Here is a 19,827-nt window from a genome sequence, read left to right as displayed (position 1 = left end):
CTGTAAGTTGACAGCTCTGCGTCTGTGCCAGAGCCCCTGGGTCAGAAGGCAGTGGGGGGCCAGCCTCTCTCGCGTACCCGAGCTGTACAGTCAGCTCCCAGGGGTCTTGCTGAGGCTCGCCGTGCCACCCTCAGACGCTAGGAAGGATCCGCATGGGCGTTGCTGCATTGGCCTGCTCCTCAGAAGGGCCAGCTAGTAATAGTAATTTATTATTTGTACCCCGCCCATCTGGCTGGGTTTCCCCAGCCACTCTGGGCAGCTTCCGACAAAGATTAAAAATACATTAAAATGTCACACATTAAAAACTTCCCTGAACAGGGCTGCCTTCAGATGTCTTCTAAAAGTCAGATAGTTGTTTATTTCCTTGACATCTGAAGGGAGGGTGTTCCCACAGGGCGGGCGCCACCACCGAGAAGGCCCTGCCTGGTTCCCTGTAGCTTAGCTTCTCGCTGGGAGGGAACCGCCAGAAGGCCCTTGGCACTGGACCTCAGTGTCCTACCTACACAGACTAGATTGGACAAAGTTTCGCCTGCACACCCCACATGCAAAGCACATTCCCACCTCCCCTGGGAACAGCACATGTTTGTACAGGTGGGGCCTGCACACAGCCCAAAACATTGCACCATGTTGAGGGAGGCTGCCGTAGACAGCTCCAGAAACGATTTGTCTGATCCCGTCGCTTGTGGGCGACACGAAACCGGACTTTTCCTCAATCTTCAGGCACGAAATAGATGCCCTGAATCCATTCTCCCTTTGCCCTGTGTAAAATGAGGAGGAATACACCTGGAGAATATTAATGTTACAAGGGGAAGGTTGGTGTTTCCACGCGTGGCCTAACTGGCGACTGCGCTGACTGCAGTGTGACGACAGCATTACGTTTTTATGCATATGGGAAGATACAAACCTCTTGAGGGCATTGAGTCATCCCAGTCTCTGAGAGGTGCAAGACTCCAGGGGATTTTGGTACTTAGCCAGGGTTCAGTTTCCAGGGAACAAGGGACAGACACCGGAGACATTGGTGTCTTTAGGATAAACCAGGGGTAGGCAACCTAAGGCCCGGGGGCCGGATCCGGCCCAATCGTCTTCTCAGTCCGGCCTGCGGACGGTCAGTGCATCAGCGTGTTTTAACATGAGTAGAATGTGTCCTTTAATTTAAAATGCATCTCTGGGTTATTTGTGAGGCCTGCCTGGTGTTTTTACATGAGTAGAATGTGTGCTTTTATTTAAAATGCACCTCTGGGTTATTCATGGGGCAAAGGAATTCGTTCATAATTTTTTTTCAAAATAAAATCCAGCCCACCACATGGTCTGAGGGACGGTGGACCAGCCCACAGCTGAAAAAGGTTGCTGACCCCTGGGATAAATGATTTATTTGCATACATATATAACAACCTGAGGGCCGTGGGTGGCACTGTGGGTTAAACCACAGAGCCTAGGACTTTCCGATCAGAAGGTCGGCGGTTCGAATCCCCGTCCCTGCTCCTTCCAACCTAGCAGTTCGAAAGCACGTCAAAGTGCAAGTAGATAAATAGGTACCACTGCGGCAGGAAGGTGAACGGCGTTTCCATGGGCTGCTCTGTTTCCCCAGAAGCACCTGCTTATGATACGATATGATACGATACGATAAGCTTTATTGTCATTGTCCCATACAGAACAACGAAATTGAAAAAATCTACATCAGACATTCAAAAACCAACACGCCTGCTATCCCAGCTATCTCAACCTGGTTAGCCCCCTAAAAACTCTGTTACCCCATAATTAAATACAATATACTCCCATAGAGACTCCTTAAAAGGTAAAGGTAAAGGGACCCCTGACCATTAGGTCCAGTCGTGGCCGACTCTGGGGTTGCGGCGCTCATCTCGCTTTACTGGCTGAGGGAGCCGGCGTACAGCTTCCGGGTCATGTGGCCAGCATGACTAAGTCACTTCTGGCGAACCAGAGCAGTGCACGGAAATGCCGTTTACCTTCCCGCCGGAGCGGTACCTATTTATCTACTTGCACTTCGTGCTTTCGAACTGCTAGGTTGGCAGGAGCAGGGACCGAGCAACGGGAGCTCACCCCATCGCGGGGATTTGAACCGCCAACCTTCAGATTGGCAAGTCCTAGGATCCGTGGTTTAACCCACAGCGCCACCCGCGTCCCAGAGACTACCTTACACTGTGTTTAAAACCAAAAGCGCATTTGGATAGAAACTGTTTCTCAGGCGGCTAGTCCTGGTCTTTATAACCCTGGACCTTCTTCCAGAAGGCAGAAACTGAAAGAGATCGTTTCCGGGGTGCGCACTGTCCTGCGCTATCTCTGCCGCTTTCTTATGGCACCCGGAAGCATAGATTTGATCCAAGGTGGGAAGAGGGCACTCAATTATTCTCTCCGCTTCCAACGTACCCCACACAGCCCTGGCTTTTGTCCTTCCAGCTACCAGCCCCCCACTCTGGCACAGAGCCCCTCTCTGATGGCAAGAGCTGTTCGAAAGGGGGAACGGCCATGGACGCTTTAGCCGAGATTCCCGCCTTGCGGCGGGTTGGACTGGATGACCCCTGGGGTGCCCTTGCCAGCTCTACGGTTCTCTGCTTCTGTGTGCAAACAGAGCGAGTACAGACAAGTCTAGACATTTCCTGGAAACCAATAAATTCCAAACGGTTTCTTTCAACCCCACCCCAATAACAAATATATTTTGCAGAATTCCACTCTGCTGCGTCCAATAAGTTCGGGCAAACTGGTCTAACCTGACAGCTGATGACGGGTGACGGGCGACAGCTGATGACGGGCGAAGGCGATCCTGACCCCAGAGTTGGGGTTGGGGCCCTTCAGGAGAATGCAGCCAGCAGTGGCGGTGAGCCGAGAGAGGCAGGAGCCTAAGGAGAGCTTGGCTGCAGGATCAGGCCAAATTGGGCCCACCCAGGGGAAGAAATGGAGGCAGTGAGAGATTTTACCTTCTTGGGCTCCATGATCACTGCAGATGGTGACAGCAGCCACGAAATTAAAAGACGCCTGCTTCTTGGGAGGAAAGCAAAGACAAACCTAGACAGCGTCCTAAAAAGCAGAGACATCACCTTGCCAACAAAGATCCGTATAGCTCAAGCCATGGTTTTCCCAGTAGTGATGTATGGAAGTGAGAGCTGGACCATAAAGAAGACTGATTGCAGAAGAATTGATGCTTTTGAATTCTGGTGCTGGAGGAGACTCTTGAGAGTCCCATGGACTGCAAGAAGATCCAACCTCTCCATTCTGAAGGAAATCAGCCCTGAGTGCTCACTGGAAGGGCAGATCCTGAAGCTGAGGCTCCAAGACTTTGGCCACCTCATGAGAAGACAAGACTCCCTGGAAAAGACCCTGATGCTGGGAAAGATGGAGGGCACAAGGAGAAGGGGACGACAGAGGACGAGATGGTGGGACAGTGTTCTCGAAGGGACCAGCATGAGTTTGCCCAAACTGCGGGAGGCAGTGGAAGACAGGAGGGCCTGGCGTGCTCTGGTCCAGGGGGTCACGAAGAGGCGGACACGACTAAACGACTAAACAACAACAACAGTCCAGCATCGCTGCCCCAATGGGAAGCCCTCACGCACCGTGGCAACTGGCCACCTGTAACGCCTGTCCACAAATCTGTCCAGTTCTCTTTGAAAGCCAACTTAGCTTAGCAGCCACCATTGTCTCCTGTGGAAGTGAGTTCCGTAGGTTAACGCTGCATCGAGTTTAGTTGAGATTGTTGCGTGCCAGCGGGTGGAAGTCACATTTGTGACACGGGAGAAGGAATTTCGGCAGGTGTGGCGTTCGGGAGAACGGTTCCACTCCACACCTTCAACGTGAAAGAAGGAGAGGCGTGCCTCTTTTTGACCGCAAAACGTCTCCCGGAGTCTGTGGGGCTGTTCTTAGGACACCCTTTGCCAACCTGGTGCCCTCCAGCTGGGAGTTGCAAGTCCAAAACAGCTGGAGGGCATGAGGTTGCCGAAAGCTGTTTTCTTGGGGACTTCCAGAAGTCAAGAACTGAGGTTCGTTGGCCACTTGTCAGGGACTGTTTATCTGTGATCCCCGCATTTCAGAGAGGTGGTGTTGGACTAGTTGACCCTTGGGGGACATCAGCCCTAAAGTTTCGTGGTTCAATGGATCTCACTTCTCCTTTATCTGGTTCTGCTTTTGATTCATAATAATAACAACAGTAATTTTATTATTAATTCCCTGTCCATCTGGCTGGGTTTCCCCAGCCACTCTGGGCGGCTCCCAACAGAACACTGAAAACAGAATAAAACTTTGAACATTAAAAACTTCCCTAAGCAGGGCTGCCTTCATAATAATAAAAATAAAAATTTACTATTTTTACCACACCCATCTGGCTGGGCTTCCCCAGTCACTCTGGGCGGTTCCCAACAGACTATTAAAAACATGATAAAACATCCAGCATTAAAAACTTCCCTAAACACTGCCTTCAGATGTCTTCTGAAAGTCAGATAGTTGTTTATTTCCTTGACATCCGATGGGAGGGTGTTCCACAGGGCAGGCGCCACCACCGAGAAGGCCCTCGGATCTGGACCTCGGATCTGGAGACCTCGGATCTGGAGACGCTCCTTCAGGTATACCGGGCCTTTGAGGCCATTTAGGGCTTTCAGGGTCTGCACTAACACTTTGAATTGTGCTCGGAAACGTCCTGGGAGCCAATGTAGGTCTTTCAGGACCAGTGTTACGTGGTCCCGGCGGCCGCTCCCAGTCTGCAGTTTCATCATCCGGCTCAGTGGATCACGAAGAAGTCTTGCTGAGGCAAGCCAAACAGCCTCTTTGACACTTTAACAACATGCCATTCTTAAAATATCGCTTCACACATCGCTTTCTCAATCCGGCCTGCGGACAGTCCAGGAATCAGCGTCTTTTTACATGAGTAGAATGTGTCCTTTTATTTAAAATGCATCTCTGGGTTATTTCTTTCACATTTTTTTCTTTTTTAACTAAATAACTCCGTATGTGATTTACAAAAATCCATTAACAGTTATGTACAGAAATCCGACACCTTCTTAAATGATATTTACAAGGCCAAAATAAGAATGACAACACACACTACTCAATATCCCAAGCGGTCCAAAATTCTCGCAATAAGTCCGAGAGAATAACTCTCTGTGTATATTTGCCGATGGAAATCCGACGAAAGAGAGAGCCGGATTTCAATCTCTGTTTCGTAAATCTTCTTCTGGTCGGTGTGAAACGGAACTGTGCAATGGCAATTCAATGCTTAACCAAATAGACCAGCTCCAACCTTGAGAAGGAGCTTTGCTCTTTTAGAAAATACACTTCTCTGTATTCCTTGGGAAGTGATGTATGGCTTAATGGACTGCCCACAAGTTATGAGAGAGGAAAGAAAGCATTTATTCCCTTTCTCCAAGCTGTGCATAATTTTACAAGCTCCTCTTCCTATCGTTGTAAACAAAATCTGCCCTTTTTCCCATATGGGGTACCCAAGAGCCCATATAGAGTCCTTGCGTAGGTTCCCTGTTGGTAGGAGAAAATAGCAGAGGCCAAGCAGAGAATATTGAGAAGCAAAGCAGCTGGTAAGCCTGATCTTTATTGATCTGTTGCAACAGGGTGTTCCCCTCACACACAGGAGGACGGAGGAGGACCCCGAACAAAGGTGTGCCTGCCCCTATATACACATTTTAAATTCCCTGCCCTGGAGCTCAAGACCACCCCTCCAGACATCATACGTACATCACAAAAGGGGTGTAGCTCAAGACCAACCCCCAGACACATCATACCTACATCACAGAAAAGGCGGTCTACAACAGAAATCTGAGCGTGTTGTTTAGCTCCTGTCTGTCAGGTTACCTGTTAATGGTCACTTGATTGGATATCCTGGGGAGCCTGGCCAGTCTTTTGAAATGATAAATACTTAGTTCCTGAGCCAGGTCACAGGCTCACACCCTATTCATATCTTAAATGTGCCCTTAAGACAGGAAAAGACAATGGGGAGGTTTTCCACTTTGAACTTGCAGAGAAATAATTGAGGTCAATTTGTTCAGGACTCTTTTTCTGTGGGGTTTTCAGACATGTGGTTTATATATTTATGTACGTGTTTGCATTTATTACATATCTAAGACCTTAATATTCTTATCACACTCTAAACAACTGTTTCCCAATCTTGGGTCTCCAGCTGTTTTCGGACTACAACTCCCATCACCCCACTGGAAACACGCAGTTTAGGCATAATTTTTTCCTGCAATAGCCAAAGTCTGAAGAAGTGTGCATGCACACGAAAGCTCATACCAAGAACTAACTTAGTTGGTCTTTAAGGTGCTACTGGAAGGAATTTTTTTATTTTGTTCTGACATACATCACAGAAAAGGTGGTCTACAGCAGAAATCTGAGTGCATTGTTTATTTCCCGCCTGGCAGGTTACCTCTTAATGCTCACTTGATTGGATACCCTGGGGAGCCTGGCCAGTCTTTTGTAATGACAGATACTTAGTTCCTGAGCCAGGTCACAGGCTCACCCTATTCATACACAAACATACCCTTAAGACAGGATTTATTAACAAAAAAAACAATGGGGAGGCTTTTCCATTTTCCTTCGACCTTGCAGAGAAATGTTTGAGGTCAATTTGGGAGGGACAAAATGGTTTCAGGACTTTCTGTGGGGTTTCAGACATGTGGTTTATATATTGATGTATGTGCTTGGTTGGTGCATTTATGAATATTTATTATATATATAGGTTTTGGTGTCCTCGGGTGTCTTCCCGTGTAAAAGTTGGGGTGTCTAGGCGACGTTTCGACGAGGTCTCACTCGTCATCTTCAGGCTGGTGCTTTCGGCTTCTTGTTACTGGAACAGAGCAGGATCTCAGTGTTTGAGTTCCTATAAATACTGTAGAGGGGGTGTGGTGTATAGCCTCCAATGTTCTGGGCAGAGAGGAAGTTCCCAGGCTAGTTCCTCTCTGCCCAGAACATTGGAGGCTATACACCACACCCCCTCTACAGTATTTATAGGAACTCAAACACTGAGATCCTGCTCTGTTCCAGTAACAAGAAGCCGAAAGCACCAGCCTGAAGATGACGAGTGAGACCTCGTCGAAACGTCGCCTAGACACCCCAACTTTTACACGGGAAGACACCCGAGGACACCAAAACCTGCATTCCTGTACCCGTGAAAATCTACGAAAGCAATTATTATATATATATATATATAAGAGCTTTTATTATTATGGAATAGGATGTCCCTATTTTAATCATAGAAATGTTGGCGGGTATGTCGTGCGTAGCAATTTCAATGAGATTTCCCTAAGGAAAAGTTGCAATGACTGTTTGAGGGGCCAGGATCAGACACACCCTCCCAAATTCCTCTGACAATATATCTGCATTGCTATTGTTGTCAACAAAAATTGCCCTTTTCCCTTATGGGGTATCCAGGAGCCCATATAGAGTCCTTATGTAGGTTCCCTATTAGTAGGAGAAAATAACAGAGATCAACCAGAGAATATTGAGAAGCAAATAAACTAGTAAGCCTGATCTTTATTGATCTGTCACCACACGCAGGAGGGAAGAGGAACCCAGAAAAATGGCACGCAAGGCCTTATAAAGACTTTTGAAATTGCCACCCTGTAGATCAAGACCACCCCAGAAACATCATACATACATCACGGAAAGGGTGATCTACAGCAGAAATCTGACTGCATTGTTTATCTCCTGTCTGGCAGGATACCTGTTAATGCTCACTTGATTGGGGAGCCTGGCCAGTCTTTTGTAATGACAAATACTTAGTTCCTGGGCCAGGTCACAGACTCACACCCTATTCATACACAGACATACCCTTACGACAGGATTTATGAACGAAAAAAGCAATGGTGAGGCTTTTCCATTTTCCTTGACCTTGCAGAGAAAACATTTGGTCAGTTTGGGAATCAAAAATGGTTTCAGGTCGGTCTTCCTGTGCTGATCAAAGTACGTGCTTGGCTGGTACACTTATGGACATTGAACATATATCTAAGTCCCCAGAATTCCTGTCGCACTATCCAGGGCTTTGCATGTTGATGCACCGCGACGGCTCAAGCCAGGCCTGATCTTTGCAGGATTGGGCCCCATTTGCTGCAATCAACAAAGATGGCTGCCCTGAAGTTCAGGGAGATGCTGCTTGCTGCTGGCAGGTAGGTAGGTAATGGGGGAGTGGGGTGCAGAGACAAAAGAAGGGGTGCAATTCTTGCAGGGGCTTCCCTGTCCCCAGCTTTCGCCAAGGCAGGTCTGACGAAGAGGTTAGGCCTCTGGACCGCTTTGCAGGGACGTCGTGGGCCCAGCCAGGATCTGGGCTGGGTTTAACTCTGGCAACTTTGCAGAAGCAACCGATTTATCAGCGGAAGCCGTTCCTACAAAATGATCTGCTTCATTTTCTCTCTCAAGAAGCCTTCCTCTCCGCAGATTTCTTTTTTATCTCACCCCTGACCGCATCTCGTTGGGTTTGAGATGGTTTTTACACCTGCGATAAAATCTGGGTTCCTGAAAGCAATCACAGATAACGTGCGCATGAGATAGAGAGATAAATTGCTTCAGGGTGCATCCCAGGAAGAGATTTCACAATGAAATAAATGCTCTCCATCCTGGGGCCTTTGACGCTCGAGATGTACCTTTTTAGGACTGTGTATATATCTGCAGTTGTAAGTTGTTTTGAACTGTTTTTGATACTGGGTTCCCATGGTTGCACCCTGGCCCCAGGACCGTAAAACACGTCAAAGGAATCTAACAATACAAACATCAACAGTAAAAATGTATATAATACAATCTCGGGTTGAAGCGAGGCAGCCAGCCAGCAATTTCAAACCCAATAAAAGATTTAACAACCTCAGAAAGCCCTTCCTAATATTTGGTCTCTCTATCTCTCTCTCTCCGTCTCTCTCTCTCTCTCTCTCTATATATATATATACACACACACCAACCACCAAAACACAAAAAGTGAAATCCCCCAGGCGGCTGATATATTGGGTATAAAATATTCAATAATATACATATTCAATAATATTCAATAATAACATATTCAAATTAACCAAATGTACACTTCTATGTACCTTAACGCTCCTCCCTCCACAAGGTTTATTTCACTTTTAACATTTTTAATTGCCCCAAATTGTTCAAACCTACTCAAATAAATTCAATATCTTCTCAAACCAATCCTCCTCTTTCTCACTGACCTTAAACCCTTTCATTCTATATATCTTCACAGTTAGGTATTCTAAAATTATAATATGATTCAGTTTATTCCTCCATTGGTTCACCCCTAGCTCTTCTGCATTTTTCTAGTTACTCGCTATAACCTGTCTGGCTGCAATTATTGGTCAGTCTCTTTTATTGCAATTTCAATCAACTGGTTCAGGTCCTCCGCTCTGGAGCAGGAGAAATCAAGCTTGCTCCATTTTCCGTGTGACAGCGCTTTAGATATTTGAAGTTGGCTCTCATATCTCCTCTCAGTCTCCTCTTTCCCAGGGTAAATATACCCAGCTTCTTCGACCATTCGTCATAAGGTTTGGTTTCTGGGCCCTTGATCATCTCATTTGTCTTCCTCTGCCCACCTTCCAGCTTGTCCATGTCCTCCTTAAATTGGGGTGCCCAGAACCGGACACAGGACTCCAGGTGGGGTCTGACCAGGGCAGAATACGGTAGGATTATGTCCTTGTTCTGGACACCTGTGGATGCAGCTTTGGGTTTTTCGGCTGTAGAATATTACTCAGCCAAAAGACCTGGTTGAACGTTTTCACCTGGCGCCTAAAAATAAATAAATAACAGAGGGGCCAGGAAAACCTCCCTGGGGAGAGCATTCCTTTCCCCCCCCAAATGCTTTTTTAAAATTAATTTTCCATTTTGTTGTTGTTGTTTAGTCGTGTCCGCCTCTTCGTGACCCCATGGACCAGAGCACGCCAGGCCCTCCTGTCTTCCACTGCCTCCCGCAGTTTGGTCAAACTCATGCTGGTCGCTTCGAGAACACTGTCCCACCATCTCGTCCTCTGTCGTCCCCTTCTCCTTGCGCCCTCCATCTTTCCCAACATCAGGGTCTTTTCCAGGGAGTCTTCTCTTCTCATGAGGTGGCCAAAGTCTTGGAGCCTCAGCTTCAGGATCTGTCCTTCCAGGGAGCACTCAGGGCTGATTTCCTTCAGAATGGAGAGGTTGGATCTTCTTGCAGTCCATGGGACTCTCAAGAGTCTCCTCCAGCACCAGAATTCAAAAGCATCCATTCTTCGGCGACCAGCCTTCTTTATGGTCCAACTTCCATATATCACTACTGGGAAAACCAGAGCTTTAACTATACAATTTCAACAATCATCCACACACTTCCTTGTCCATCACTCTGCCAAGCAATGACTTCCCTCCCTCCCTCCATTCCTATTTCAGTCTACTTCCCACAATTTCTTCTTATTTTATCAAGTCCACATCGTAAGATTTATTTCAGTCCTACTAGTGTCTTCAAATTTCTACAGTTATTATTTATATAATCCATAAATTTACTCCAGTCTCTTTGGAATTTTGCTTCCTCCTGGTTTCGGATCTTGCAGGTTTATTTTTTTTCTAGTTTTGCGCAATCCATCATTCTCGACTGCCACTCCTCCACCGCTGGTAATTCCTGTATTTTCCATTTTTGGGCAAACAAAGTAGTCGTCACATACATAAATAGACCTGCTTTTCCAATTTCCTCTCCCATCAAGCCCAGCAAAAAAAGTTTCCGGCTTTTTGGGGGGAAGGTATATTTAAGCATCTTTTTCAATTCGTTGTAAATCAGTTCCCAAAATGATTTTGATTTCTCACATGACCACCACATGTGGTAAAAATCGCCATCCTTCTCTTTACATTTCCAACATAATTTACTAGTGACTAGTGGGGTGCCACAGGGTTCTGTCTTGGGCCCGGTCTTATTCAACATCTTTATCAACGACTTGGATGATGGACTGAAGGGCATCCTGATCAAATTTGCAGATGACACCAAACTGGGAGGGGTGGCTAACACCCCAGAGGACAGGATCACACTTCAAAACGACCTTGACAGATTAGAGAACTGGGCCCAAACAAACAAGATGAATTTTAACAGGGAGAAATGTAAAGTATTGCACTTGGGCAAAAAAAATGAGAGGCACAAATACAAGATGGGTGACACCTGGCTTGAGAGCAGTACATGTGAAAAGGATCTAGGAGTCTTGGTTGACCACAAACTTGACATGAGCCAACAGTGTGAAGCGGCAGCTAAAAAAGCCAATGCAATTCTGGGCTGCATCAATAGGAGTATAGCATCTAGATCAAGGGAAGTAATAGTGCCACTGTATTCTGCTCTGGTTAGACCTCACCTGGAGTACTGTGTCCAGTTCTGGGCACCACAGTTCAAGAAGGACACGGACAAACTGGAACGTGTCCAGAGGAGGGCAACCAAAATGGTCAAAGGCCTGGAAACGATGCCTTATGAGGAACGGCTAAGGGAGCTGGGCATGTTTAGCCTGGAGAAGAGGAGGTTAAGGGGTGATATGATAGCCATGTTCAAATATATAAAAGGATGTCACATAGAGGAGGGAGAAAGGTTGTTTTCTGCTGCTCCAGACAAGCGGACACGGAGCAATGGATCCAAACTACAAGAAAGAAGATTCCACCTAAACATTAGGAAGAACTTCCTGACAGTAAGAGCTGTTTGACAGTGGAATTTGCTGCCCAGGAGTGTGGTGGAGTCTCCTTCTTTGGAGGTCTTTAAGCAGAGGCTTGACAACCATATGTCCGGAGTGCTCTGATGGTGATTCCTGCTTGGCAGGGGGTTGGACTCAATGGCCCTTGTGGTCTCTTCCAACTCTAGGATTCTATGATGCTATGATTCATTCACTTGGTGGAATTGCAGCCATCCTGTTAAAACATCCTTGATACAATTCTAAGGCTTTAATTTCCAACCTCTGTCTGTTTTCATTAGGATCTCCTCATAGGTAACCCACCTTTTGGGGAGACCATTCCACAAGGGGGGGGTGTGTGAGCCACTGCTGAAATGTGTCGCTGCATGGAAAGGGCGCACAGAGAAGGGCCTAACTCTGAAGACCAGTGCAAAGTCCGGGTCGGTTTACATGCAATGGAGCTAGTGTTGTAAACAAAAATTGACCTTTTCACTTATAGGGTATCCAAGAGCCCATATAGAGTCCTTACATAGGTTCCCTAATGGTAGGAGAAAATAACAGAGGCCAACCAGAGAATACTGAGAAGCAAAGCAGCTAGTAAGCCTGATCTTTATTGATCTGTTGCAACGGGGTCTCCCCTCACATGCAGGAGAGGAGGAGGAACCTAGAATAATGGCGCGCAAGGCCTTATAAAGACTTTTGAAATGGCCACCCTGTAGATCAAGACCACCCCCAGAAACATCATACATACATCACAGAAGGGGTGTAACCTAAGACCACCCCTCAGATACATCATACCTACATTACAGAAAAGGCGGTCTAAAACAGAAATTTGAATGTTGTTTTTCTCCTGTCCTTGTTTATCGCTGGTCTGGCAGGTTACCTGTTAATGCTCACTTGATTGGATACCCTGGGGAGCCTGGCCAGTCTTTTGTAATGATAAATACTTAGTTCCTGGGCCAGATCACAGGCTCACCCTATTCATACACAGACCTACTCTTAAGACAGGATTTGTGAACAAAAAGACAATGGAGAGGCTTTTCCATTTTCCTTTGACCTTGCAGAGAAAACATTTGATCAGTTTGGGACAGTTTGTGAATCAAAATGGTTCCAAGTCGGTCTTCCTGTGCTGATCTATGTTTGTGCTTGGTTGGTACACTTATGAACATTTAACATATGTCTAAGACCATAAAATTCCTGTTACAGATAGGTAGCCGTGTTGGTCTGCCATAGTCAAAACAAAACAAATTCCTTCCAGTAGCACCTTAAAGACCAACTAAGTCAGTTCTTGGTATGAGCTTTCGTGTGCATGCACACTTCTTCAGATACACTGAAACAGAAGTTTCCAGACCCTTCTATATAGTGAGAAGGTGGGGAGGGGTATTACTCAGAAGGGTGGTGGGAATGGGTGATTGGCAGATAGCTGTGATGAGCCTGTTGACGACTCTTAACGACTGCAATAGGTCTTACAGGAAAAAGCAAGGGGTGAGAAGGTGAAAAATGGCTTTGTCATGTATAATGAGATAAGAATCCAATGTCTTTGTTCAGACCAGGTCTCTCCATGGTTTTAAGTTTGGTGATAAGTTGTAATTCAGCAGTTTCTCTTTCCAGTCTATTTCTGAAATTCCTATCAGACTAGACAGTTCAGAAACTTTAGCTAGTGCAGAATTTGGTTGCAAACTGGAACAAGACGGTTTGAGCATATTGCACCGATCCTGGCCCTACTGCACTGGCTACTGATCAGTTTCCGGGCCCAATTCAAAGTGCTGGTTTTGACCTACAAAGCCTTAAACCGCTTCTTTCCATATTGTTGCAGGAATTTATGTATAGGTTGGGGGGGGGGTTGCCCTGTCAGAAATCAAGCCTTTATCGGGAGTAACTGGCAACACTCCCAGGCACCCGGCTTGGTCTCCTATTGACCTCCCTGGCTGCATTCCCCAGCAAGATCCAGGCTAGGTCTCGATAGGCGATTCTTCCCAAACGTGGGAAGAACACCCCCCCTCCCTCCTGCTCCCCCGGCAGGGAAAAGGAGATAGACAGAAATGTGTTTACATGCCTTTATTTCTGTCTTTGCAGCATTACAGAAAACATGACTGCTCTCTTCAAACTCCAGCAGTCAAGTGACAAAGACTTCCTGTAATTTCTATACAAGAGCAAGAGGAAGAGCTCATATTACACTCTGAGCTACCATATTTTTTGCTCTATAAGACTCACTTTTCCCCTCCTAAAAAGTAAGGGGAAATGTGTGTGCGTCTTATGGAGTGAATGCACGCTGCGCAGCTATCCCAGAAGCCAGAACAGCAAGAGGGATCGCTGCTTTCACTGTGCAGCGATCCCTCTTGCTGTTCTAGCTTCTGAGATTCAGAATATTTTTTTTCTTGTTTTCCTCCTCCAAAAACTAGGTGCATCTTGTGGTCTGGTGCGTCTTATAGAGCGGAAAATATGGTATATTTTATCGTTTCTTAAGAAAATTACGTGTCTATGGTTATTCCTGTGTGAAATTTGGTATTTGTGTTTTCTCTTTTCTTGTTGTATCAATAATAATAATAATAATAATAATAATAATAATAATAATAGCTGGTCCTTGTGGTCCCACGAAACTAAGTATTGAAGAATGGTTTCCTGGCTCTCTGCAGGCTTCCACAGCTCCCCTTCCGAAGGACCCTCCACCTGGGGGTCGCAGTGGGGCTCCTGGTCTCCATCATCCTGTACATCGGCCTGACCCACTGGGAGAATGTCTTCGCCACCCGCAGGTCCGTCGTCTTGCAGATGGGCAGCTGCCGCTTCCAGCTGGACCTCGGCGTCCATCTCGCCCTGTACCCGCACCTGCAGCGCTATCGTTGCCGGGAGCTGGTCTCCGAAGACGCCTGGTGCCGCGGCCCCTGGCCTGCCCCATTGCTCCTCCTGGCCATCAAGTCGCACCCGGCATCCTGGGAAAGGAGAGCTATCCTGCGCCGCACCTGGGCCCAGCAGAGGCCGATGGACGGCTTCTTCCTCCAGCCCGTCTTCCTGGTGGCCACGGCCTCCGAAGACAGCCTGGCCCAGGCGCTGCTGCAGGAAATCCAAGTGTTCAGAGACGTCCTCTGGTGGGACTTTGGGGAGTCGCCCCGAAACCAGTCCCTGAAGGAGCGCTGCTTGCTTCAGTGGGTCCACAACCACTGCCAGGGGGTGGCCTATGTTTTCAAAGGTGAGTGGGTACAGGTGAGGTTGGGCCATAGCAGTCAACTTACAGATTTGAAAATAAGGGACCAGCAGCCTCGAAAATAAGGGATCAGCAGCCAAAATAAGGGATTTTCCAAGCACAGGTACCGTATTTTTCGCCCTATAGGACGCACTTTTTCCCCTCCAAAAATGAAGGGGAAATGTGTGTGCGTCTTATGGGGCGAATACAGGCTTTCGCTGAAGCCTGGAGAGTGAGAGGGGTCGGTGCGCACCCACCCCTCTCGCTCTTCAGGAAGCTCTGTGCAACCCTCAGGAGCCCGACCCGAAGCCGCGCGGGCTCCTGAAGGTTGCGCAGAGCTGCCTGCATTCCGAAGCCTCAGGCGTGCTGAAGAGCGTGCCTGGGCTTCGCACGGCTCTCCGCAAGCCTGGGGAGACCGGCGCAGCTCCCTAGGCTTGCGAATAGCAGGCTGTTCTGGGGGCTGGGGTCGGGGGAAGCTCGGGTTTCCCCTGCGCCAGCCCCGTGCCTGGGGGGGAAATAATTTTTTTTTTATTCCCCCCCCAAAAAAACCTAGGTGCGTCCTATAGGGCGGTGTGTCCTAAGGGGCGAAAAATACGGTATGCTCAGCTTTTGAGCCCCTCTGAGCCAAAGGCAGGAAGCCCAGCCAGCAGCCAAACGAAGCCCCAAGCGGTGGTTCCCACAGCGCAGCAACCCGGCAAAGGGGATGCAGCAAGGAAAACCCCCGTCCCCTCTCCGCTGGGAAGCGCTGAGCAAAGGCGAGTCCCCAGGCAAGGCGGCCGATTTGATTGGCACCAGGCCTGCAAGCTCCACCCCCCAGTCGTTCCCAGACTCCTTATTGGGTGAGCAACGCGGCCAGGCAACACAGTTGGAGCCTCCCTCCTCCCTGGCTGGCTGGCAGGGAGGGAGAGAAGCTGCTCCCTTTGAAACCCGGGAAATTGAAGGGACGTCATCAAGAAGGGACAGCAGCAGGACACGGCGCTGGGATAAGGGATTGTCCCGCCAAGTAAGGGACGGTTGACAGTTATGGGGTGGGGGGGTGAGGAGGGGCCACACACCTGTTTCTTTCGGGGTTTTATCTTTTCTTTCAGTGGAGAATCCCGAGAATTGTAGCATTGAGACTGCGGTGGACGCTTGGGTTGCGAACGCGATCCATGCAGGAGGCATGTTTGCAACCAACGGCACGTGCGGGTTGCGATTCGGCGCTTCTGCGCATAGCGTGATTTAGTGCTTCTGCACATGCGCGACTGACGAACTCCCTTTTTCCCTTTGGGGGTATTGTGCATTTACCCTTATCCAGTTATTGATGCAGAAGAGGAACATTGCGACTGCCAGAAATTTAGAAGACATCTGAAGGCAGCCATGCTTAGGGAGGTTTTTAATGTGTGACATTTTAATGTTTGTTTAACTAAAATGTTTAACTAAAATACAATAACCTATTAAACATTAAAAGCTTCCCTGAAAAGGGAGTTCCACAGGGTGTGTGCCACTACCGAGAAGGCCCTCTGCCTGGTTCCCTGTAACTTGGCTTCTCACAGCGAGGGAACCGCCAGAAGGCCTTCGGAGCTGGACCTCAGTGTCCGGGCAGAACAATGGGGGTGGAGACGCTCCTTTAGGTACACTGGGCCTTTGAGGCTGTTTAGGGCTTTCAAGGGGACGTGGATGGTGCTGTGGGTTAAACCACAGAGCCTAGGACTTGCTGATCAGAAGGTCGGCGGTTCAAATCCCACAACGGGGTGAGCTCCCGTTGCTCGGTCCCTGCTCCTGCCCACCTAGCAGTTCAAAAGCATGTCAAAGTGCAAGTAGATAAATAGGTACCGCTCCGGCGGGAAAGTAAACGGTGTTTCCGTGCACTGCTCTGGTTCGCCAGAAGCGGCTTAGTCATGCTGGCCACATGACCCGGAAGCTGTACGCCGGCTCCCTCGGCCAGTAAAGCGAGATGAGCGCCGCAACCCCAGAGTCGGCCATGACTGGACCTAATGGTCAGGGGTCCCTTTACCCCTTTACCTTTACCTAGGGCTTTCAAGGTCAGCACTAACACTTTGAAATGTGCTTGGAAACATACAGGAATGGTACGATGTTAAAGAATACAGTACCCCAATGGTAGGAACTGTGCTAACGGGAAACCGAGCGCTAACCCTTACGTCCTGCCGTTGCAGTCAACGATGACATCTTTGTGAACCCCTTTGAGCTGACACAGTACCTGAAGGACCTCCCCAGAGCCTCAGACTTCATCCACGGGAAACTGGCCAACGAGGAGCCCGTCCTGAGGGTGGGAGACGCTGCGGTGCCCTGCCTCCTCTACCCGCTGGAACACTACCCGCCGTTCATCGCGGGGGGAACCATCCTGCCCGGAGCCTTGATCCCGGAGCTCTACCGAGTCTCCCTGCAGCTGCCCGTCTTCCCTCTTGACGAGCCGTATTTGGGGTTCCTGGCCTTGGCGGCCGGTATCACCCTTCGCCACGAGGGGCGCTTCCAGGTGTGGGGGGTCGCCAAGGACGAGCCCGAAGCGTACAAGGAGTCCCTGACCGTCCACGGGGTCTCGATGGAGAGGATGGAGGAAGTGTGGAAGGAGCTCTGGGAGTGAGCCAAACATTTTAGGCGACCCCCAAGGGGATGGGACTTGAGTTAGGTACATACCTCAGTTTCATGGTTTGCGCTCAGGTGTCTAGGGTGCGCCCCACGGAGGGGCTGGCCGGTTTAATAGCCTTCTTGTTCAGAGTTCTTTAAAGTTACCCTGTTTGAATAGTGGCGTTACGGCAGCCCGCAAGCCTCCCTTTGCTCCTCAGAGTGGACTTGGAGCAGATATAACCCAGGAATCATCCATTTTGGTCAAGACCCATTTTGGTCCCATTCCCCCCCTCCTGATGGTGGAGGGGGGCTGGGTTCAATTCTGCACTGCTGCAAGTGCCTGCTCCTGGTGAGGAACGGGCCCCCACTGCTGAAGCAGCGAGATTTAACCCCTGATCGACAGGCTGATGAACAGGGGTTCAAATCCTGCTCAGTTTGGCTGTGGGTTCCTGTGTCCTGTTTTCCAAGCTGCAAATGTCACAAAACAGGCACCAAAACGGACAGGTCCAGATTTTTCCTCCCATTGCTAGGCTGTCTCTGTCAAAGGTGATGCCTGCTTGCCCAAAAAACAGGCTTATTTTTCCCTGCCTGCCCAGTACCACTCGCTGGGGCAGCTCGGATAGATAAAATCCTAACAGGAAGAAGCTCTTTGCAAGAGCTGATCTTTTGTCAGAGGAGGGGGCAGCTTGGAAAGCCCCCTCCTCTTTTCAGGCTCCGCAGCCCTTGCAAGGTATTTCGGTGGGGGGTGGGGCTGGTGACCTGTCAAATCAGGCAACATCACGATGGACAGGTGGGTTGCCCACATTCCCCGTGTCGAAGTTGGCCTTGTGAGATTCGGCTCCCAGAGCCAAAAAAAAAAGCTCCCCCAGCCAACCCCCTACCTTAAGGGGGGGGGAGTCAATTTTTGCAGAACTCCGGAATTAAAAGGGCGAGATAGGCGACCCAACTAAACCCAGGAACGCCACCCTGAAACGGTGTTCAAACAGGGACGTTTATTGAAATCTCGTTGGAAAAGTTAACATGAATACCCATAAAAGGACACAGCATTTGGGGTGTGTGGAAGAGAGACTAACACACGGGGGGGGGGGGGGGCAAGCAGGATATGCGGCTTAATTTTTTAAAAAAACAAAAAGCTGGGGGGGGGGCAGAACTGAAACCCAACTTGGCAGGACGACTCCCGGCTCAAAAGAAATCGACGTCTTCTGGGGCGTCCAAGTCTCGGTACTCCACTATGGCCCGTGGGTCACCTCGCACCATCCTGCAGAGAGAATTGGGGGTGAGATGGGGGCGCTGGGGCCCGGCTGCGCCCTCTCTGACCCCCCTGTAAGGCACAGCCCCACAACTCTCCACAATGGGTCTGCAGCGGCCCATCTCTGCTCTGGCTTCAATTAGATGCACGAACACCTACCTGTTGCGTGGTTTGTTCAGGTAGCCGCCCTGCCCTCGGAAGGTGTCGTAGTTCCCCCTGCCAGCGGCGTACGGGGTCGGCGGGTAAGGAGGGCCCCCTGCGAGAGACCAAAGGGGGGGGGGAGATAATCAGAAACTGACACACTGTGTTATTATTGGGGTGTCTTCGGAAAGTGCTGGGAGGGTTTTCGTTTCTGTTGTAGTTGATAAAGCCGTTCTAAGTAGACATGTTATTAAACTGTTTGTTCCGAAACAAAAATTAATGTGTTTGTTTTTCATAAGAAAGAAAGAGGAGCCTGGCTGTATCAGGCTAATAATAATAATAATAAATTTTATTTATACCCCGCCCTCCCCAGCCAAGACCGGGCTCAGGGCGGCTAACAACCAATAATAAAAACAAGTTGACTGAAATGCAACTTAAAAAACAAGATTAAAATATAACGTTAAAACATTAAAATGCAGCCTCATCACAGGAGGAGAAAGGATAAAAACCAAATTGATTCTAAGCCAAAAGCCAGGCCGAACAACTAGTCCAACATCCTGTCCTCACAGGGGCCAACCACTTGCCCCAATGAGAAACCCACAAGCAGGATTCGAACCCAAGAGCCACCCTCCGCTCTCGAGGTTTCCAAAAACTGGTAGTCAGCAGCATCGCTGCCTCTGACCGTGGAGGCAGAGCGGAGCCATTGCGGCCAGTAGCTGTGAATAGCCCTCTCCTACACGAAATCGTCCAGTCCTCTTGTAAAGCCATCCCAGTAGACAGCCATTATTGCCTCCTGTGGGAGGGAGTTCCGTAGTTTGACTATGCTCTGTGTAATAGCATTTCCTGCAAACCCTACTAAACAGGGCAACAGCGCTGCTTGCTCCCCGGTGCCCCCTTGTAGAGAGGCCTCGCCAGGGCTGTGCCAGGAGCTTTTACGTACCTCCGTATCCCAAGATGGGCAGGCGGGGCTGTCCGTAGGGCAACAATCCCTGGGGGGCCTGCGGAGGGTAGGGCAGCCCTGGAGCCAAGCCTGCAAGAGGAAGAGGGAAAGTGGTGTGTTCCCCAAAACAAGGAAGGATTGGACTCTGATT

At 48.9% G+C, this 19,827-nt stretch overlaps 3 protein-coding genes across 5 annotated transcripts in view; 2 read left to right on the top strand and 1 right to left on the bottom strand.

Moving 5' to 3' along the window:
* TMEM203 (transmembrane protein 203) overlaps positions 1-19,827 on the top strand; it is a 105,128-nt gene that overhangs the window by 72,674 nt on the left and 12,627 nt on the right. The window lies entirely within an intron of this gene.
* On the top strand, positions 7,993-18,170 carry LOC309326780 (acetylgalactosaminyl-O-glycosyl-glycoprotein beta-1,3-N-acetylglucosaminyltransferase-like). 2 transcript variants are annotated; one of them, XM_081835786.1, is made up of 3 exons: positions 7,993-8,120; positions 14,234-14,784; positions 16,935-18,170. In XM_081835786.1, exons 1-3 carry the CDS (start codon positions 8,077-8,079, stop codon positions 17,360-17,362), a joined length of 1,023 nt encoding a protein of 340 aa, XP_081691912.1. In that variant the 5' UTR covers positions 7,993-8,076; the 3' UTR covers positions 17,363-18,170. The 2 variants fall into 2 exon arrangements, with proteins under 2 accessions (XP_081691912.1, XP_081691913.1); XM_081835787.1 differs by having other exon boundaries at positions 8,016-8,124.
* SRRT (serrate, RNA effector molecule) overlaps positions 18,324-19,827 on the bottom strand; it is a 37,779-nt gene continuing 36,275 nt past the window's right edge. For both annotated transcript variants that reach the window (XM_081835654.1, XM_081835653.1), the window contains exons 18-20: positions 19,677-19,766; positions 18,755-18,851; positions 18,324-18,604 (exon numbers count right to left, since the gene is read on the bottom strand). In XM_081835654.1, coding sequence (XP_081691780.1) covers positions 18,529-18,604; positions 18,755-18,851; positions 19,677-19,766 — 263 coding nt within the window. In that variant the 3' untranslated portion in view covers positions 18,324-18,528. The remainder of the gene's footprint in view (positions 18,605-18,754; positions 18,852-19,676; positions 19,767-19,827) is intronic.

This window comes from Podarcis erhardii (genome assembly GCF_964252035.2).
Source record: "Podarcis erhardii genome assembly, chromosome: 13".
In the NCBI taxonomy this organism is placed as follows: Eukaryota; Metazoa; Chordata; class Lepidosauria; order Squamata; family Lacertidae; genus Podarcis; species Podarcis erhardii.
This window is presented reverse-complemented; position numbering and strand designations above follow the sequence as displayed.